This window comes from Pelophylax lessonae (assembly GCF_965119305.1).
Source record: "Pelophylax lessonae genome assembly, chromosome: 7".
NCBI classification, from domain to species: domain Eukaryota; kingdom Metazoa; phylum Chordata; class Amphibia; order Anura; family Ranidae; genus Pelophylax; species Pelophylax lessonae.
Genome location: NC_138774.1, coordinates 228152499 through 228175287, shown reverse-complemented (window position 1 = coordinate 228175287; position 22789 = coordinate 228152499). Strand labels below are relative to the sequence as shown.

General features: G+C 43.1%; 1 protein-coding gene across 1 annotated transcript in view; it reads left to right on the top strand.

The window, feature by feature from the left end:
• Nucleotides 1-22789, top strand: part of LOC309560124 (ficolin-1-like) — a 91339-nt gene that overhangs the window by 8108 nt on the left and 60442 nt on the right. The window contains exons 3-4 of the mRNA XM_082263668.1: nt 22409-22462; nt 22542-22577. Of these exons, the coding sequence (XP_082119794.1) occupies nt 22409-22462; nt 22542-22577 (90 nt within the window). The remainder of the gene's footprint in view (nt 1-22408; nt 22463-22541; nt 22578-22789) is intronic.

The following is a 22789-nucleotide window of genomic DNA, read 5'->3' as shown; positions in this document are numbered from 1 at the left end:
AGAAGAAAGTAAAAAATGTTATTTTTTTTTCAAAATTGTGGTTCTTTTTATGTTTATAGTGCAAAAAATAAAAACCGCAGAGGTGATCAAATACCACCAAAAGAAAGCTCTATTTGTGGGGAAAAGTTTTATTTGGGTACAGCGTCGCACGTCAGTTAAAACATCACAGTGCCATATTGCAAAATATGGCTTGGTTAATTAAGGGGGTAAAACCTTCCGGAGCTGAAGTGGTTAATTTACAATGTCCCTTCTATTCCTGTATATGGATGATGGCACTGTAATTATTTTATTAAAAAAACAAAAAAACAATCATCTAGGTACCTTTTTCCTAATTGATATACAGCTGTTACATGTCCCAGCTCTTTCCCAGCCTGTCTGCAGGGGAAAATAAGCAGGAGGAGCTTCTAGTTCTCTGCTGCTGGTCACATGTTGAAGAAAAAAAAAACAACCAAAACAAAAACAACCTTTGGAATACATTATTTTTTTATTTCTTTATTATTTTTTGGCAATAACATGATGTGGGCGGATTTCTGCCAGTCACAGGCTGTGTCACACCCCCCCCCCCCCCAGCCTGTGTCTTAGAATAAGAGGGAGCTGAAGCCTCCATCAACCTACATGTAATATCCCACCCCCATTGTGTTTAGCTGGTTAGTGGGCATGAAGGAGGAGGGAGGGAGTGGGCTGCCATTTACCACCATGTACACGCCCACATGTGTGACTCTATAGTCACAGGGGCTGCTCAGATGTGATAAGGAGGAAATGCTCAGCATAGAAACTCACTGAAAACTTAGCATGTGCAGAGTTTCCACCACAGCTGCAAAATCCCTAGCTGCATTGGGGACATGGACAGAAGGGGGCGATTGAGAGCAGCAGAATCAACCAGGATTTTTGCAGAATACAGAAAACAAATCTTATAGTGATCTATGAACAGCATGTAATACACCATTTATTGATAGTATTTTATGATGTGAGTTTAGTGGCACTTTAAACCTGCCCAAGATGGGGTGGGGGTGTGGGGGGGGGGGGGACGATTTGGCATCTTTTCCCTAACTTTGTCCTGGCCAGTGTTGCCAATGGTCAGTATTTGTACTGGCAGCCAGTAAAAAATGGGCACTTTTCTATTACCAGTAAATGCCAGTGACTGGAAAAGGTTGCCAGTAAATCAATATGTCTGTGACGCTCAGCTCTGGAGCTGGCCGAGACCTGCTACAGTGTGTTCGGGCAGTGCCGGCAGGGGGCAGGTCTGGCGGAGGCGGTGCCTGAGCATGTCGTATGATGTCATAGTGCAAGGAATTGGAGTGGCCAGAGCCTTGTGTGTAGTTCTGCAGGACAGAAGCAAGGCAAGCTGGCAAGACAGTGGGACTGTCAGTGCTGTTTGAACTTGAGTGGACTGAAGCGATCACCTGGCATGGAGGGAGACTGTCACTGTGGCTCAGGTGGGGACGTGCCATGTTGGCGAGATGTCATCATCTGTGCTGCTGCACACTGCTGTCAGTGTCACTGTGAGAGTCTATTTCATGTGTGTGCGCTGCCCATTCTAATTTTCTGCCCTCCTGAGTCCTGTCCCCAAGCTACTTAATATATCAAAAATAAAATAGGAAATATGTTTTTTGCTTTACTATCTATCTATACCACTTGCTGACCGCGCTACAGCTGAATGACAGCTACAGCACAGACGGCTAGTTTTGGGAGCCCTTCATATGATCTTGTCTGCCGCGTGCCTGCTGCTAGGTGTGGGCGGCGCGCTTTGTGATCACAGTGTCTGGAGGACAGTGCTGATCACAGATCTGGGTAAAGAGCCAATCAGCGGCTCTTAACCAGGTGATCAGCCGTGTCCAATCACAGCTGATCACCAATATAAATAGAATTCTAATGCCAGTTATTGGCACTCCTTTCCTTATGCTGACATGAGTGGTGAGATGAAAGAGGACGATAACTGGCTTCTCTAACAGGGACATGTACACTTATAATCAGGGCACTGATTATCAGTGCAGTCCAAGCAGTGCCCACCAGTGCTGCCAATGTGTGCCCACCAGTGCTGCCAAAGTTTGCCTACCAGTGCTGCCAATAAGTGCCCATCAGTGCTGCCAATCAGTGCCCATCAGCATCTCCTCATTAATGTCACCTATCAGTGCCGCCTATCAGTGCCCATAAGTGCTGCCTATCATTGCCCAACAGTGCCTCCAATCAGTGCCACCTATCAGTGCCCATCAGTGCAGCCTCATCAATGCCCACCAGTGCCTCCTCATCGGTGCCCACCAGTTCCAACTCATCAGTGCCCTTCAGTGCAGCCTATCAGTGTCCATCAGAGCAGCCTATCAGTGCCCATCAGAGCAGCCTATCAGTGCCCATCAGCGCAGCCTCATCAGCGCACATCAGTGAAGAAGAAAAATTACCTGTTTTCAAAATGTTATAACAAAACATGAAAATCTTTATTTTTTTTCCAAATTTTTTTTTTTAATTGTATTTAGCAATAATTTTTTTTTTTAATTGTATTTAGCAATAAAAAAAAAAAAAAAAAAACAGTGGTGATTAAATAACACCAAAAGAAATCTCTACTTGTGTAAAAAAAATGATAAAAATTTTGTTTGGGTACAGTGTTGCATGATCCCGCAATTGTCATTCAAAGTGCAACAGCACTAAAAGCTAAAAATTTACCTGGTTAGGAGGGGGGGGGGTAAAAGTGCCCAGTAGGCGAGTGGTTAAATCACATTGCTAATTGCATATTGTACTTGTTTGTAGCCTAAAATGCTAACATTTGCTCTTAAAACTGTCATTTTGTAACTTTTGGAAATGCCAGTAAAAGCTTGGCTGTGCCAGTAAAGATTGGGTGTCATGTCAGTAAATTTCCATCTGGTAGGTTGGCAACATTGGTCCTGGCACTGAAGACAGAGCAAGACAGAATTAATGTAAAAGGATCTCTCTAATTTCCCCAATAAAAGGACCCCAGCAGTGTTTTATGCATACCAAAAATATTGACCTTCTGTATATGTTCAACATCCTTTTACACATGCCAAACCAATGCCAGTAGCAGAACATTAAATCCCTTGTGCATTATCCTTTAAAGTAGATATCATAAACCCTAATTGAATGGCAGTTAGGTTGGTAAGCTGTTTCCAAAACAATTGCTTGTTTCTGTGCAAATATCTTTTTTATTTATTTATTGACTTCAAGTATAGACTTGCATTGCCAAGCAAAGTACAACATACCAGACAATAAAACATTTGAATATGCAGGTTGGGCAGGATACAGAATATTAAGCTCCTGTAATTATAAACAAAAAATACATTCCAAAAAACTGTGCCAGCCTAATACTGCACAGGGCAGAGGCCAAATAGGCCAGAATTATTAGATTAAGACCGACTGAGTCATACAGCATCATCCTCCATTACATTAGATCTGCAGTATCAGTAAATGTGTCTAAGTGGTGATATGAGATTGTAGTTCCAAGGGTGGGGGTCCTGTTTCAGGTGGAAAAGGGACTATAATGGTGTTCATTCCAAGGGATCAAGCACCTACAGTGTCCCAGGGTTCTCAGAGATGTTATCCATGAGTTCCAGACATTCCCAAAGGTGTCCACTCTTTTCCTTTTCATTTATCATATAACAAGGATATCTTAGTTTTTATGACCTTAAATATCCAGAATGGACACGGCTACATTGTGCTGAATATTGAGCATATCCTAAAAGGTCCAGTCTGAGCCTACTGGCTGCATATACTGCAGAAAAAGTCCACTATCGTCGTACTCTCAAAATACTCCTTAAAGAGATACTAAACACGCTTTTCGATTCGCTATTTACATAAATTTTTTTGTTAAATTCTTTCATTAGTTTTTGTATTTGTTTTGTTTATTCGAATTCCATTTAAAAACAAATTTATTGTATTGGAAATTCGAATTTGGGAAGATGATTATATTCTTTCTATTCCATTCTATTGTTTTTTTATTCTATTCTATTCTTTTTTATACTATTATCTTCTTTTTTTATTTTCTATTATATTCTATTTAAATTTTAATGTATTCTATTCAAAATTCGAATTTCGGAAGATGGTTATATTGTTATATTTATTCTATTCTGTTTTATTGTTTTTTTCTATTCTATTCTTTTCTATTCTATTCTATTTATTCTGTTCAAAATTCAAATTTCAGAAGATGGTTATATTCTTTCTATTATATTTTATTATATTCTAATCTATTCCTTTCTATTGTATTTGAATTTTGGGAAATTGTTATATTCTTTTTTTTTCAAATATAAATTTTATTCAGGAAATTTAAAAAAATACATACATTTACATTCCAAGTGAAATTTACATCTCTTTTTAATACTTAATTTAATCTTCATCTTCCACTTTTTACCTCTTATATTCCTTCTCTTTTTTCCCCTCCCTTTTCTTTTCCCTCCCTCCCCTCCCTCTCCCCCCTTCCCTCCCACCCATAAAAAAAAAAAAAAAAAAAAAAAAACCCAAATCCCCCCTCCACCACCCCCCCCTCCCTAAATTACCCGCCTATCCACGGCGAATGACCGAAGCAATCAGTAAGCTCTTCCAAGCTGCTTTTATCCTATTGTGAGTTGCTTCCCTTCTTCAGAGACTATAAACTGGCCCCACGCATCCCATACTTTCTTATGTTTTCCCTGTCTATTCTGAGAGGTTGCGATCAACTCTTCCATTCTCCTTATTTCCTCTACTCTGTTTACCCATTTTCTTATCAGGGGGGGTTGTACTTTTTTCCAATTACTCGGAATACATGCCTTAGCTGCATTTACCAGATATGGGACAATCGAGTTTTCATATCTCATTATCGGGATATCCGATAGATGCAGCAAAAAAAGGGCTGGTTTTTCCTCTATTCTACTTTCAGTAAATTTCTGGATTATGTCTTTTACTCTTCCCCAGAAGGGTTTTACTTCTGTGCAGGTCCAGAGGATATCGATCAGCGTGCCTACTTCTTTTTTACATCTCCAACATTCACTGGGTTCTCTTGGGTACCAATTATGTAATTTCTCGGGTGTGATATACCATCTCGCTATAAACTTATAGTTAATCTCTTGAGTTTTGGTAAATCTAGCTGGTTTAAAAGCTAATCTTACTATCCTCTGTACCTGCTCATCTGTAAGTTCACATTCTAAATCTCTCTCCCATTTTCCCACCCACATGGGTTCAAATTGCTCCTCTGGATTTATCAGTAAATCGTAAGAGATTGACAATGTATGTGATAAATTTCCTGGTTCTATACAGTACTTTTCAAATTTTGTTAATGCTCTACTATACCTTTCTGAGTTCTGTATTGAATCCAGGAAATGATGTAGTTGCACTGCTTGCCAAAAAGGCAAGCCATATGGTCCATTTCTCTCCAGCAATTCACTAATTGAAGGCCAGTTATTTTGTATAAGAAATGATGAAGCTTGTTCCTGTTTCTTTTCTCTCAATGGTATGAACCTTCTGGTGTCTAAACCCGGGGTAAACCGTGGATTCCCTAATATTGGGAATAAGGGTGATTCCTTCTTTGTTAGTTTACTATATATGTTTGGGTGTGAACATATCCGTAGTGTGTTTCCTATTATTGGGTGGTGTTTCAGTTCCTTGGGTAACCACTGGAAAACCCATATTGCCCTCTTTAGGTCTATCTCTGTTTGAGTCTGTTCAATTTGTATCCACAGTTTATTTTCCGAGTGATGCCACCAATCCAATATCCTACTCACATGTGCTGCATGATAATAAACTCGGATGTCCGGCAAAGTTAGGCTTCCGTTTTTTTTTGGTAGAGTTAAAGTTCTACGTGCTATGCGGGGTCTTTTATGAGCCCATATATATTTCACAAAAAGAGAATGCATTGTCTTAAAAAAAACACTCGGTATCTTAACCGGTAGTGCCCGGACCAGGTACAAAAATTTTGGTAGCACTATCATTTTCAATAAATTACATTTACCGAACCAAGAATGTTGCCCGCCCTGCCATTGTTTAAGTAGCTTCCTAGTCATTGCCAATAGAGGTAGGAAATTAAGATCAAAAACCTGTATTAACTTCGCTGGTATGTAGGTCCCCAGGTATTTCACTGCATCATCCTTCCATCTAAAACCAAAACTGGTTTTCAACAGATTCACTTGGGCCGTGGATAATCCCACGCCCATTGCCTCTGATTTTCCATAGTTGATTTTTAAGTAAGACATGGCGTTAAATTTTTTAAATTCCTGTAATAAGTTTGGCAGTGAAATACCCGGTTTGGTCAGAGAAAATAACAAATCATCTGCATATGCAGCTACTTTATACTGCTTCTCTTTTACCTCTATTCCTTCAATATCCTGGTTCAATCTAATTCTGCACAGGAAAGGTTCCACCGTCAGGGCAAACAAAAGGGGTGACAGGGGGCATCCCTATCTGGTACCGTTTCTTATTGGGAATGCTTCAGATAATAAACCATTGGCCTTCACCCTAGCTATCGGCTCTGTATATACCCTAGTAATCTTCTCTAACATATTTTTTCCCAATCCAATGTGTCTCAGTATGGAAAACAGAAACAGCCATCCCACCCTATCAAATGCCTTCTCTGCGTCCGTACTCAGCACTACATAGGGATTCTTTTTTTCTTTTGCTATTTGCATCAAGTTGAGGATCCTCGTGGTATTATCTTTTGCCTCTCTGGATGACATAAAACCTACTTGATCTAGGTGTATTAAGTTTGGAAGGAATTCTGCCAATCTATTTGCTAGGATTTTAGTCAGTACTTTAAATCCACATTTAATAGGGATATTGGTCTATAGCTGCCGCATGCAGCTGGGTCTTTACCCTCTTTTAGTATCAATGAGATATGGGCTGTAAGTGTATCTCTTGTCAATTTCCCTTCTGAGCCTGATGCATTATATAACTTTACCATATACGGTCCTAAGATATGGAACAATAACTGATAATATTGTACCGTTAGGCCGTCTGGGCCGGGTGCTTTCCCAGGTTTCATTGCTTTAACTACCTGTTTTATTTCCTCTAACGTGATCTCAGCCTCCAAACATTCTCGGTCCTCCTCCGAGAGTCTAGGTAGCTGTGATTGAACTAAATATTGATCCATATCTTGCTGTTGGGGAGGTGTCTCCTGTAAGTTATATAAAGAAGTATAATATATCTCAAATTCTTTCAGTATTTGTGTAGGTAGGGTTTTTTTAACTCCTTCTCTTGAGGTAATGTATGGTATATACGATCTCGTCCTCTGCTCTCGGACAGTTCTAGCCAATACTTTCCCGCATTTGTTACCCGCCTCATAATTTAACTTACAGCACCTTTGTAAGGCAGCTTTTGCTTTATACTGCAACAGGACTGTTATCTGTTTCCTGACTAGCTTCAGCTCAATCAAGGTTGCATCTATCAGTCTTTGTTTATGTTCTGTCTCTAGCTCCCTAAGTTTTCCTAGAAGTTGTGACAGTTGCTCATTTCTTTCTCTTTTAATACGTGCTCCATGTTTTATAAGGAGTCCTCTCACCACTACCTTGTGGGTCTCCCAAAGTATTCCCATCTTACAGTCCGGTTGTTCATTTATTTCAAAAAAGCTTTTCATTTCTTTCTCAATTTCCCTTAATATCTCTTCTCTTTGTAATAAGCTTTCATTTAGCCTCCAGAAGCTCCTCCCCTGTGCAGAATTTGCTGTTAATTTATATATCAAAGATATAGGTGCATGGTCTGACCATGTGATACTGCCTATACTTGTATTTTGAACTGATTGTAATTGGGCATGCGGTATAAAAAAAAAATCAATTCTAGAGTAGGTCTTATGCGGTGTAGAGAAAAATGTGTATTCTTTTTCAGAGGGATGTTGTAACCACCATGTATCTATAAGTTGAGCATTATATAGGGTCTTTAAGATCTTTTTATTCCTTCCTGCTGAAAAAGTAGATGTCCCTGTTGATGTATCCAACGCTGGTGTTAGCGGGCAATTAAAATCTCCCCCCATAATTAACTGTCCCTCTGAAAAAATCATGAGCTTCTCTACTACCTTGGAAATAAATCTGTCTTGCCTGTTATTAGGTGCATACATTGTTGCTATTGTTATTTGTATTTCCCCTATTTTTCCCTTAACAAACAGAAATCTTCCTTCCGGATCCTGTATATTATCCTGAAAAGTCCATGGGACAGAGGTTGCAATAAGTATAGAAACACCTCTTGCTTTTGCTTGTGTATAAGTGGAATGGTATACATATGGAAAATTTCTGTTTTTAAGGAAAGGTAGTTTATCTGTCCTGAAGTGCGTTTCTTGTATCAACGCTATACTAGTATGTAGCTGCTTCAGGTCAGACAACAACATGTGTCTTTTTTCTGGAACATTTAGTCCCTTGACATTATAAGAGACCACCTTTACATCTTCCATCATTCGCTCGTGGATAAGAAGGCAAAACCCCCCCTCCCCTTCCTTCGAGAGGGCCGGCCCCTGCAAGGGATCGGCCCTCTCTCCCGCAGTTACGGATAATAAAAAACTTATCCTTATTTCACACGGCCACTTTCGTGCCACTTGTGTGACTTTATTAGTAGGGTCGTGCCCCGAAGTGATTCTCTGTGGACTCTCCCCCACTTCCTCCCGCCGCTTTTTATAAACATGTTTTAACCACGCCTTATTCTAAGGTCTACCTAAATTTCTCTCTTTCCCTTCATGGGCTTCGGCTTCCCTTAATAGACAGCGGCATTCACATTTCCCTCCTCCCGCCATTACCAAAGGACATCAGAATACTAGGTAATAACCCAGGGGGTTGGTGGGGAGGGGGTAGGGGCGATGGGGACATCCCTCCTTCCCTCGCTCCCCCATCTATCCCTCCCCCCACCAACTCGAACACTACTCATCAAGGTATGAATATCACAGCATCTCTATATTCAATCATTCAATCCTCCCCTTATTCCCCTTCTCGTCCTCCTTCCTCTCCCCTTCTTTCTCCCCTAATAGGGGGGGGGAAGGCTCCTGGCCTGTAAATCCCCTCTTGTTCTACCGAGTTTAATTATGAGTTAACCTTTATATACTTCATAAAATACAAAACAAACTAATAAATAACAGATCATAACTTCCATCATGAATTCCACAACTGTGTCAAAAAAAAAAAAAAAAACAACCCCCCCCCACTCCCCATACTACCTATTTGAAATTAGTGACAAGAGGAATAACTTCCATCATAAGTTTCAAAACTGTGTAAAAAAAAAAACTCTGTATGTCTCTTGTTGATTCTAATGATGTTAGCCTCTTTTCCACACTTTTTCTGGCTGTTGATTCTTCCGCTAAGCATGTTGTAATACTTTGTATGTCTTTCCTTATTTCCTGTATTTCTCTTTGATGTACCTCTTCTATTTTGCTGATCATCTGTTCTATATCCAATTTGGTTGGAAGGGCCTGAAGCATAGCTTTAAGCTCAGCATTGTGGGGTAGGCTCTGTGCATGCATACAAGGTAAATCATTCTCCCTTTGTCCTGTCTCTGGGCTTTCGAGATAATTTTCTGATGTGATTTTTATGATGTAGGGGAGGTAGTCAAAGAGCTAGGCGCATCTCCTGACTCTGGACTTTTTAATGCACTATTTCCACATCTTGCCATTTTTGCTTCTCTTGGTGTTTTATGGTTATTAGAGAAGTATCTGTCTATTTCTCCTTCTGGTCTGCCTGCCTTAGGTTTTGTCACGTTCTTCTTTCCTTTACGTTTTTTAGATAACGTCATCCTCCTCTATCTTAAGCTCCCACCAAGTTTTTAATAGCACCTCTAGAGAATTCTCTCAAGATAATACAAATACAGTCCTTTTTCTTCTTATATATCTTAATTGCCAATACCACTTCCTCCGTAGCTTGCTTAACAGTTATTGATATAGCGGCCAAAAACCACAGGACATATAGTGGAGATAGGCAGAAAAACAGAAAGAGAAATATATCATCTCACCCACGATCATGTCTGTCTCCTTCCAGCAAGGTTACTGTCCTCTTCCATAAAGATTGCAGGTGTAGAGGGGAACCTGGATAAGTAAAATAACAAGTTCTCTCCTATGGATTACCTCATATGTTTCTCCTAGACAGCCTTTGTGTCGCTCTGCCGAGTGTACGGGGTACCTGGTCTAGTGAAGCTTCAATTTCCAGCCCTGGTATTCAGCCTCTGTCTCCTTCACCTCCACTCTCTGCCCCCTGCAGCCGGCAATCCAGTCTGTCTGCTCCTGTAGTCTATTGCCCTTCAGGGCCACCGCTGCCTCGGGGCTGCCAAGCGAGTTGAGCCGTCCTCCGGTATCCTGCTCCTCCTCTGACGCCCGGACACTTCCCCTCCTTCGCCCGTAGCGTAGGCTCTCGGGAGGCCGGTGGCTGGGTCTTGGCTTGTTAGCTCCGCTGTCTTACCGCATCCTCCCGGTGTCTCTGCAAACTCCAGCGGGGGAGGTGTTTCAGCGGGGAAGTTGAAGCGAAGGGCCGCCGCTGCCTCGGGACTGCCAAACAAAGTGAGCTGTCCGACGGATGTTCTGCTCCTCCTCTAATGCCCGGCCGCTTCCCCTCCTTCACCCGTAGCGCGGGCTCACAGTAGGCTGATGTCTGGGTCTCGGCTTGCTGGCTCTGCTATCTTACAGCGTCCTCTCAGCGTCTCTACGAGCTCCGGCGGGAGAGGTGTTCAGCGGGGAGTCTCACAGCTCTCGCTCACATGATCACTTCCGGGCACGCGCCCCCATTGCAGCCATTTAACAGGAAATTGTTATATTCAATTCTTTTATATTCTAGTGTTTTTTTTTTCTCTATTCTTTTCTATTATTTTCTATTCTATTCTATTCTTTTTATTCAAATTTGAGTTTATTCTATTCAAAATTCGAATTTGGTTAGAAGGGTTATCTCTTTCTATTTTATTCTATTCCATTTTTTTATTCTATTATTTTCTATTCTATTTGAATTCAAATTTATTCTATTTGAAATTGGAATTTCAGGAGATGGTAAATTCTTTCTATTTTATTCTATCCTATTATTTTTTTATTCTTTTCTATTCTGTTCTTTTATTTTTATTCTATTTTGTTCTGTTTTACTATTTTCTATTCTATTCTGTTCTTTTATTTTCTATTGTATTCCTTAATTTTCTATTCAATCCCTTTATTTTATTTTATTTCTATTATTTTATTTTCTAGGCTTTTCTGTTTTACTAAATTATATTATATCTATCTGTTCTATTCTATCTGTTCCATTCTTTTCTATTCTATTATTATATATATATATTTTCTATTCTATTCCTTCATTGTCTATTCTAATTTCTCTTTTGAAATTCAAATTAGATTCCAAAACTATTTGAAAACATTTTGATTTGAACACTATTTGAATACATTTAGAAAACGATTCAAATAAAAATTTCAACCAATTTTTTTTTTCAGTATTAGACAACAAAAATATATGTAAAAATAAATGTAAAATTGTACATTTTGTAAATGTAAGAATTGATATAGGACCAAGAGGTTACAGTGGATTGAATACCATAGGACTTTAATGTATAGGGTCTAGCAGTCAGGGAGCACACACAGAATGTAAAACATTCAAAAAACTTTATTAAATTTATAAAAACATGAATAGTGCATAAGTATAATACATTACAACTGAGACAGGGGGACAATCATAAATTTCATAAGGTTAGACGCGTTTCACCAAAAAGATGAAAGTAGGCTTTATCAGGAACCATTATGATTGATTGATGTCCCTTATAATGTATAAAGGAGAATATATAAGTAAATATAAATATAAGGAACAATTATTTATAACATTCACTTAGATAAATTTAGAGTGTACATGCTTAGTATCATTCAGAACATATACACTCCATGATGTTTTCGTGCTCACCTCTTTAAGTGGTTTCTGATGCTGGGAGGTTGGGGTGGGTTTTATGGTGATGTGACCGCTGTCAGAGGGGTCACATGATCAGAAAGCTCCCCACGACCGAAAGTAGTGATCGGGAGTTTTCCGTTAGGCATCGGTAACTGTGCTGGGACAGCGCAGGGCACCCACTCTTGGCACAGATCTGTTTACATTTTGGTACGCAAATATGTGGCTCTCCCAGCGTCAAAGCCTAGCCGCCGAGAGGCCACATAGTTGCGTACTCTCGGCGCGAAGAGGTTAATAAAGAAAAAAAAGTGCCTTTTTCCTCATTGTAATACAGCTGTCACATGACTCTTCCCCAGCCTGTCTGAAGGGAAACAGTGGCAGGAGGAGCTTCTAGTCCTCTGCTGTTGGTCACATGTTCAAAGTACAAAAAAAATGCCTTTGGAATACAGAGTAAAAATAAATAATTAATATCAATAAACGGTTTTAAATTGTCATAAAAATATATATTTGAAATTTCTTTTTTTTTTTTTTTGCAATAACATGGTATTGGTGGATTTCTGCCATCACAGGCCATGTCACGCCCCTCCAGCCAGTGTGTTTGGATTCAGTTCACCTCAGGTGTCTCCCAGAAGCCAGCAGGCTGTAATGATCATTTATACCTGTGTTTAGCTGCCAGATGGCTATTTAACCACTTTCTGAGTGCTCACAGTAATATTACTGGGCAGTGCAGCTCCTCTGGGTCCAGTTATGTATACTACGTGACTGGAGGGGAAGGGGTTTCGGTGGCACGCTCCCGCTGTGTTTAGATGGGCCGGGGGAGGAGAGGCGGCGATTACCGCCTTCCTCCCCCCGATCATCCGGGAAATGGAGAGAAGACACGCCTGCTTATGTAGACAAAGCAGGCGGATCTTCTCACTGACAGGCAGGGACAGATCAGCAGTTTCAGCTATGCCTGTCACAGAACCCCACACAAGTCAGTTAGCATTAGGCATACATTTAACCCCTTGATCACCCCCAGTATTAACCCCTTCCCTGCCAGTGTCATTATTACAGTAACAGTGCATATTTTTAGCACTGATTAATGTAGTAATGTCACTGGTCCCCCCAAAAGTGTAAAAATGTCAGTTAGGGGTCCGATCTGTCCGCCGCAATGTCGCAGTCCCGCAAAAAATCGCAAATCGCCGCCATTACTAGTAAAAAAAAAAACAATAAAAATGACATAAATCTTTCTCATAGTTAGTAGATGCAATAACTTTTCGCAAAATACGCTTATTGCTATTTTTTTGCCAAAAATCCCTGTATTCCCTGTTACCCTTGTCCCTTATATTGTATACATTTGTATATAGTCAGTTGTTAGCTTTTTAGTTATTTTTGTCTTTGGGGTTGGTTCTTTTTGCTGGAGTTTCATATGTTCATTGTTTGCTGTGTATGCTTGTTTGTGTGTTTCACTGTTTAGATATATCTACATTGGTTGGTCTCTGTTTCCATGTGTAGCTACATGATTCTGGTCTCCCCCCAGCTGCTGCTGAATCCTGACACTGTGTCTTAGAATAAGAGGGAGGTGAAGCCTCCATTAATCTACATATAATATCCTGCCCCATTGTGTTTAGCTGGTTAGTGAGCATGGAGGAGGAGGGAGGCAGTGGGCTGTCATTTACCACCATGTACATGCCCACATGTGTAACTCTATGGTCACATGGACTGCTCAGATGTGATAGGGAGGAAATGCTCAGCAGAGAAACTCACTGAAAACGGAGCATGAGCAGAGTTTCCACCACAGCTGCAAAATCCCTAGCTGAATTGGGGACATGGACAGAAGGGGGAGATAGAGAGCAGCAGAATCAACCAGGTTTTTTTGCAGAATACAGAAAACGAATCTCATAGTGACTGAGTGAGTATGAACAGCATGTAATACACCATTTTTTGATAGCTTTTATGATGTGGGTTTAGTGACACTTGAACTACTAAACTACAAATAAGAATCTCACAGACCACAGATCGAAGTTTATCCAAATGTGGAAGTTAGCTGTTATTGTTGGGAAAATGAGCAGTGGCTGGGAGATTGATATATACAAAGAGGCAGGGATGTTCATGACATCACTGACTGAATAGGCACATGGTCATATTTGGCTAATGTCATTGACTTAATATGACCATGTTAGGTCAATGATGCCATGGGCATCCCTGCTCTTTGTATACATGCAGCTGCCTGGGTGGGTAATCTCTCATCTGCAGCTCATTGGCCCAGCAATGACAGCTAACTTCAAGGTTTGGACCGAACATAAGCTCATCCCTGTACATTACTAATGTGTCCTGTATTACAGTAAAAGACCAGCAGAGGGAGCAGCAGAGGACAAGGGAACTGACACGCATGGAAGTTTTGGATGCAGAAGGTTTTTCAGCCACCAGGGCTTTACCAAACAAAAAGGGGCCATGCACATTGGATTATTATTTATTATACAGGATTTATATAGTGCCAACTGTTTGTGCAGTGCTTTACAATGTAGAGGGGGGACAGTACAATTTCGGAGTAGTTCAGTACAGAAGGGACAGGGATCTCAAAATACTGCTTTCTCTTTCGTTCATTGACAGATACAGCTTTATATCTTCATTGACAGTTGGGTTATGCTGCTCTTCCTAGGATTAGGACACTTGTCGGAAAAGGGTTAACAAAGGATAACAAGACTCTAACCCCACCCATGGGCCGTCCCAGGGGGTATACTCCCACTTCCTGCTCTAGGACGTCAGTTTTTTTCTGCCAAGTAGGAGTAAGACCTAGCTCCCTAATGGGATCTCTGGTCCTGCCATTTTTTCTCAATTTTAAACAAAATTGTTTCCTTTTTTATTTTCTTCCTTCTACAATCAACTGTTCCTGTGAGAACTGTAATCAACTGCCAGACTGGGTAATGCACTGGATATTCTAGATCCTTACGGTCCCCCCAATCTGGTCAGCGAGTGCGTGCAGACTGTACCTCCACACTCAGACAGCCGCAACATAGCCTCACTGGACGGGGGGCTGGGCGGTGAGAGGAACACCTCCCAAGGATGCACACAACCGGGTTGCGGCCTGAGTCGCAGCGTACCCCTGGCCCGCAGCTCCCCCCATACCAAGATGGCGAGGTGTTATGCTGTAACGTTCATGCGTTTTTGTTTGTGGATGGATTTACAGCTGCAGAATTATTACACTCAGTAGCCTTGTAGAGAATCTGTTGAACAACATATCCAACTCTCAGGACTTCATCACCGTGTACAGCCTGTTATATACTATATATATATTAATAGATGTTTAATGGAGGGATAGAGTATATGAGGATATATAGATGAGAGACAGGCTATTGTATGGTGAGCACTAGAAGTAGTATTAGGAGAGTTGCAGGTGATGGTAAAGCAGATAGGTTCTGATGTCAAGTATAGTGCAGATGGTAAGAGGACACAGATGGAGTATACTTAGACAGAGTAACCTAGTGCAAGGATAGTTCAAGGTAGTCCCAAGAGCTAACAGTTTTATGCAGATGATAGTGAATAGATAGATACAGATAGTCTTGGTAATTGCAGTAGATGACAGTAGGAGATTGGTTAGCAAGAATCCCCTGCGGGGTACTTATCACTTAGATAGGTTTAGGAATAACAGTGTCCATTGGAGAGGGGTGATCCCGTAGCGAGATACGGATCACCAGCGAGGTTTCCGGCTTCAGTTCAGCAAGGGAGGTATGTCAGCAGCTCCGACTTCTCAGGCGTAGGTGCGATGAACATGTGGGTTTGAACGAGCGATGAGTGAGAGCAAACCGGCGATTGAAATAGCCGCTCATAGCGGCGCTCGGCAATGATGTCATTCGGTCTTAAAGGTATATGCGTCCTTTGTTACACAAGATGGGACGCAATTAGGAGAGGAGAAATATGGAGACAAGGGTACCAGAGGTACCGGAACATTACATATGCCTGGAGTGGTGCCTGCACGGTCTCCAAAGGTTTGGGGAGTAACTTGTTCCCCCTTTTCTCTCCTCTGGGAAACTTTGGGTGAAGCGGGCCCATTCTGAGGTGGTCGGTCCCTCCTGTGACCTTACGACCCCTCTATTACCCCATTTCAAAAAAGGGCCTCCGTGATAATCTGTGTATGGGGAGCTGTGACTGGTAGGAGCTGGGAGCACAGTGTGGCGGTTCCCACAGGATCTAGCATGCTTTTTAGTCCAGGTGGGGGGTCCCTGGTAAGCCCCCCCTGCTGACTAATATGTTTGTAATAGGCCATATAGGCCATGTGATCTAGTGTGCCACGCTCCCACCGCATGACACCACCATTTTTTTGTAGCTTCGTTCTATTGCATTCAACGGCCTTGTTCTGGAGACTTCCATAAAAGTCTATGGGCGGCGGGGGCCTCTAGTGGTGACACGGCCATTCTAATACCTTTCAGAACGGCATAGAACAGACTGACTGGCGCTGCTGGCTCTCACTCTGTGCGGTGTGGTGAGTCTCCGGGGGTGTATGTGACCCCCCCCCCTTCCTGCTGTAGTGTTAGCCGGGACCTGTAGCGCTATATTTAAAGTGGTGGGACACTTTTTTTTCAAAATCTTGTGATCCCAGGCAGTTCTATGGAACCCTCAGAACATGTGTCACCACCAGACCCACTCTTAGAGGCTGCAGGACCCTCTTAATCCACGTCTGCCCTGCCGGCCATGACGGGGTTCCTGCAGTCGTTGGTAACAAAAGTGGATTTAGTCCTGCCAAAAAGACAGGGAAAGAAGCGCCCCCCGCCCTCACCTGCCCCCTTTGTGCCCGCAGATTCTGAGGATAAAGTGGCCACTGTGGCCGCCAGCAACCCCAAGGGGTCTGCGTCCAAGCAAATGTAGGGGTCTGATAGTGAGGATGAGCCCTCTTCCTTGTCCTCTGCGCAAGAAAAGGCGCTTGTGGAGGCACTGATAATATCAGTGCGAGAAACTCTAAAAATGGAAGACACTGATGGTGCTGCGTCGGCTGCGCAAACCGTCAAAGGCGTTTAAGGTGTTTCCCTTTCCAGCCTATTTTGATGAGATTGTCACCAGTCACTGGAGTTCCCCAAAGCGCATGGTTGGGATACCTAAGCGTTTTGCTCAGAGGTACCCCTTTGAGGAGTCCCTCATTAAGAAACTGCCGGTGGTAGATTCCCAAGTTTCCAGGCCGAATAAGGCCACCTTGCTACCGGTAGAGGACGCTCTGTCCTTTAAAGACCCTGCGGACAGGAAGGCTAACGCTCTTTTCTGCCATCTTTTCACTGTGACAGTTTCCATTTTGAGGCCTGTTTTCGCCATTACCTTGGTCTCTCAGACCTTAACGGAATGGGCTAGAATCCTGCGCCAGGATTTGGAAGGGGGTCAACACCCTCCTGAGCTGGCGGAATTGACGGACAAGTTCACACAGGGGTTGCAGTATATTTGTGATGCCTCCCTGGATGCGGCCCCATTGGTCTGCAGGACGTCTGTAACTGCGGTGACCCTCCGTCACCTGCTTTGGCTAAAATGTTGCTCTGCGGATCAAGCTAGAAGATGCGGACTGATCTCCCGTTTGTGGGGGATCGTCTGTTCGGGGCTTCAATGGAAGAGATCATTAAAGGTCTCACTGGTGGTAAGAGCACACTGCTTCCGCAGAGCACAAAGGGCAGAGAGTATCGGTGCAAATGTGGTCTGGTGTTCTCAGCCAACAAGCAGCCCTTTCATCCCACCCAGGACAAGGGTTCAAAACTCTCCCGAACTTTCTCAGGGGGTTCCAAGAGACCCTGGGTTGGTAAGTCAAAAGTGGGTCCCTCTGGCTCCGCAGACAAATCCTCTTTGACCTGAAGGGATGCCATCACCCATTTGTAAGATTCTGGTATCTCTGGTACCCTTAATTTCCATTTCCTTTCAATATGCGTCCCACCTTTCTAATTAGGTGGTACGCATACACCTTTAAGACGTCTGACGTCATCGCCGAGCGCCGCTCTGAGCGGCTATTTCAACCGCCGGCGTTCTCTCTCACGTTGTTCGTTCAATGTGCCTGTGCCTGTGCTTATGTGCCTGTGTGTCTACATGCTTACAAGCTTGTCTCGCTGCCGGAACCTCCAGCTATTTGCTTTTACCTGGAACAGACCGGAACCTCGCTACTGATCCCTGTATCTCGCTACCGGATCACTCCCTCACTACTGAACCCCTCTACTACTAACCTTACTAGTGATAAGTACCCCACAGGGGAATCCTCCATAACCTAACTTACACTACCTACCTCTGCACTTTAAGGACTGTTACTATCTATGCATACTAATTCTATCATCTGCACTGTTACATAGATTGCTAGCTCTTGAGTCTACTACTATCTATCCTTGCACTGGGTTAGCCTACCCTGTATTTGTCATCTGCTTTCCTTACCACCTGTTACCATACTCGATTACTAACCTATCTGCATTCTACCTAAATACCATCTAATACTCTCCTGAACATTTCTATCAAGTGCTTACCATCTCTGTCACTGTTCACACCTGTCCCTTCAGCACATCACCTTCATACTATCATATACATCCTATCACTCCAGGAACATCTTATTGAGTGTGTGTATATCTGTATGCTGAAGCTGACGGGCCCACAGTGATGAGTCTGGAGAGTTGGATCTGGTTATTCAACACATCTCTACATGACTACTGAGTGGAGATTCTGCAGCTGCAAATCCAGCCTACTGCAAAAACGCAGGAGCGTTACACCATTCAAGGGGTAGGGGGACGTCTTTGCTTCTTGGACCTCCCTCATTCAAGATAAATGGGTTCACAAATTGACACGATCTGGTTACAAGATCGAATTTTGGTCCTTGCCTCCGGCCTCAAGATGCCTCAAGATGGAGTCCATTCGCACAGTATCGGATTCCCTTCAGCAGAGGGATTTTTTGGCCTCTATCAACATAAAGTACGCCTATCTCCATATTCCAATATATGGCAGACATCAACGCTTCCTTCGCTTTGCGGTGGGAGGAGAGCATTATCTATTCGTGGCGTTACCTTTTGGTCTCACATTATCCGGTATTCACGAAGGCATTGGCCCTGGTACTCGCCTTACTCAGACAGAGAGGAATTGCGGTGCTGGGGTACCTGGACAACCTTCTTCTGTGAGTCTTACAGAACGATCTGGACATCACTGTGCAAACTTTACAAGAGTTCGGCTGGATGCTGAATTCTCAGAAATCAGCTCGGACTCCATCCAACAGGTTGGATTATCTGGGGCTGACTCTGGATTTGGTCTCAGCTTCTGTTGTCCAACCACTGGTCATGTCTCAGGACTTGTATGCAAGTGCTGGGGTTGATGGTTTCAACTTTCGAGGCGGTTCAGTTTGCTCAGTTTCACATAAGACCTCTGCAGAGGAAGATCCTGGCAAAATGGGACAGGAATCCTGGATCCTTGGACATTCTGATCAGGTTGACCCAGGACACGATGGGCGCCTTGCTGTGGTGGCTCCGCTCTCCGGCGGTTTGTCAGGGAAAATTTTTCCTTCCCTTATACTGGACGGTGATCTCCACGGACGCCAGTTTGTCCGGGTGAGGAGGTACCCTGGGCAGACATTTGGGCCAGGGGTTTGGACTTGTGAAGAGTCTGCTCTACCGATCAACATCATGGAAATCCGGGCGGATCGTCTACAAGGGTGTCCGGTAAGGATTTAGTCAGACAATGCCAAGGCCATGGCATATGTCAATCATCAATGGGGCACAAGGAGTGCCCTTGCAGCCAAAGAAGTGGCTGGTTTTCTGAGATGGGCAGAACAACATGTTCCAACCCTCTCTGCTGTGCACATTCCAGGGGTGGACAATTGGCAGGTGGACTACCTCAGCCGGCAGGCTCTGATTCCAGGCGAATGGTCTCTCCATCCGGAGGTGTTTCAACAATTGTTTCAACAATTGTGCCTCCGGTGGGGGATTCCCGTTATAGATCTACTGGCTTCTCGACTCAACAGGAAGGTTCAGAGGTTCATAGCAAGATCTTGAGACCCCTTGGCATACGCAGCAGGTTTGGGGTTTGGAAGGAGTATATTACTTGGTGTGAGGCTCGAGGTATCTCCCCCCCCGTGCCTTTTCGACATCAGGTCTGCTGGAATTTCTACAAGAGGGTTTAGAAAAGTGCTTAACTCTGGGCACCATTAAGGGCCAGATTTCTGTGTTGGCAATTTTTTTCCAACGCTCGTTAGCCTCAAATTCCTTGGTTCACATTTTTGTGCAAGGAGTTCGCCATATGGCCCCTCCTGAGAGGTCCCCGGTGCCCCTGTGGGATCTTAAGTAAGTGTTATCAGTTCTTTAAAAAGCTCCTTTTGAGAATATTCGCGAGATTACTTTACTGACTTTCTCACAGAAGGTGGCCTTCTTGGTGGCCATTACTTCTGCATGCAGGGTTTCTGGATTGGTTGCGTTGTCCTGTCGGTCACCTTATCTAGTGGTTCACAGGGACAAGGTGGTTCTTCGTCCCTGTCAGTCATTTCTTCCTAAGGTCATCTCAGGCTTTCATTTGAATGAGGACATTGTGTTGCCTTTGCTGTGTCCTTAGCCAAAACATCCAAAAGAGATTGCCTTACATTCCTTGAATGTAGTTCGTGCCATCAGGGTGTACCTGGCGGCGACTGAAACGATTTGTAAATCGGATTCCTTATTTGTACTTACGGATGGACCCATAAGAGGCAGGCTGCCTCTGCTGGGACTATTTCCAGGTGGATCAGGCAGACGGTGGTGCAGGCCTATTTCATTCAGGGTCAGGTCCCTCCTTTCCCTGTAAAGGAGCATTCTACAAGGGCGCAAAGTGCCTCCTGGGCTTTCCGTCATCAGGCTTCGGTGGTCCAGGTGTGCAAGGCAGCCACCTGGTCATCTGTGCATACGTTCACCAAGTTTTACAAGGTGGACATCCTGGCATCTGCGGATGCTGCTTTCGGCCGCAAAGTTTTGCAGGCCGCTGTTGTGGAGGCTGCGGCCTCTTGGGGGTGTGTTTTTTTCCAGTTGGTGAGCTCCAGTTGTTTCTGGATGGGCTCCCTATAGCCTGGTTGGCTATTTTTTTTTCTGTTAGCCGTTTTTTTGTTAACAGTTTGCTGTGTGCCCACTTCTCATGATGACACTGCTTTGGAACATCCCAATGGTCAATGAAGATATGAAGCTGTGTCCATCAATGAACATCAGAGAAAAGGATTTTACGGTAAGACAAAAATCAAGTTTTTATAGGCATTTGGTGTTTTTTTTTAATATTCTGACCAATGGAATGAATGAATACCCAAATGCTTGAGGCACCTGAAAGTGTCTAAATGCATTTGCAAAACATGGCGTTAGACATGTTTTAAAAAGAGACGTATGGGATTTTATTTATTTTTTTTACTTATACTTACCTAGGTGGATGCAGAATCGGCCCCTTGGTGCCTTTAACACTGAGAACCGAGCGATCGAACACCGTCCATCGATCGGTTCTCAGAGCTCCCTGCTCTGCCCCCTTATAGCTCACTGGAGCACTGGACTGCGGAGGGGACGGGTGCGGCCTGCTCAGGCTCTCAGCAGCTTGCTGAGAGGCTGAGCCGAATGCCGGTCATGACTCCATGGTCGTGAAGACGCCCAAGCCTGGTCTGTGACGTCAGCAGAGAGGGGACTTCAGACAGGTCACAGGAGTGCAAAACGAACTGCACTCCTGTGATCCATAGGAGAAGTACAGCCAAAGGAGCTTTGGCTGTACTTCTCCTTTAAGCTGTGTTTTCCTCCCCTGGAGCAAAGGTGACCTGGGGGGAGGGGAGGGAATCCTGTGTGCATGAGGACTAAAGAGCCAAGGCATGGATAGTGAGACTGGTAAGTATTACACGCTTTGACACGTCATTTAAAAAAAAAAAATACTTTAGCTGGTGACCAGTTTTAGGGTGAAATTGATACTCTTCCATTGGATGGAATATACTGTACATACCAAGGCACAATGCCAATGCTTAGGTTTTGTTTTCAGTTGTGTGGGAATTCTGATGGCAATTACAAGTTTTACATATAGTTACATAGTAGGTGAGGTTGAATAAAGACAATAGTCCATCCAGTTCAACCTGTGTAGGTGTGTGTGGCCGTAATCATCTCACATACCCCTGAATGTTCTGATCCTTGAGATGTACGTCTAAGAGTCTTTTGAAAGCCATCATACTTCCCGCAGAAACCACCTCTTGTGGTAGAGAATTCCACAATCTTGTAGCCCTAACAGTAAAGAAACCCCCACGTTGCCTGAGGTTAAAACGCTTCTCCTTTAATCGCATTGTATGCCCTCGAGTTAGAACTTACAACAACTTATAATATAAAGACCGATTCCAGGCCTCCACCCCCTGGAAGAAAATGACTTTGCAACCCAAAAAAAAAGGAGTCAACTTCCCACACCTTCAGTATAGGAATGTCTCCCACCAGAAAAAAAGAAAGACAAAGAAGAACTAAAAGGAAAGAAAAGAAAAGAGAGGGTGTGCCATTTCCTCCAACTCAGACCATGAGCTAATCCAAATGGGCCCGGGTATCTCCTGTCAAGTACTAAATCCAGGGTTTCCAGGTTTTCTCAAACAATTTGAGTTTCTCATTAAATATTGCAGCTAACCATTCATTAATCAACGACAACTTTTATGAATAGCATGTCATATGTGTTCTGTTACTTTTTAGGAGAAAAGGGAAGTCATGGGATTGCGGGAAAATCTGGTCCTCCAGGTGAAAAAGGTTTGTAAAGTTTTTTTATTCATCTACATCTCCTGTAGTTTGTGCTGCAATATGAGAGTTTTTTTCATGTGTATTTCAGGTGATATTGGCTCTAGGGGAGTGAAAGGAGAAAAGGGTAAGACTTCAAATGCTAATGATTTAAATATTTTGAGTTTTATATTTTAATATTATGTACTTGAGAGCAGCCTAACAAACTGTGGTGCCTGACACAAGTATATAAATATATCACTCCACTTGTGAAGCTGTGTGTTAACATAAATAGGCCTGTGCAAACTTCAGGACTTGTTAAGATGGGGTTCAGAATGGGATGTATGGAAACTACTTTTG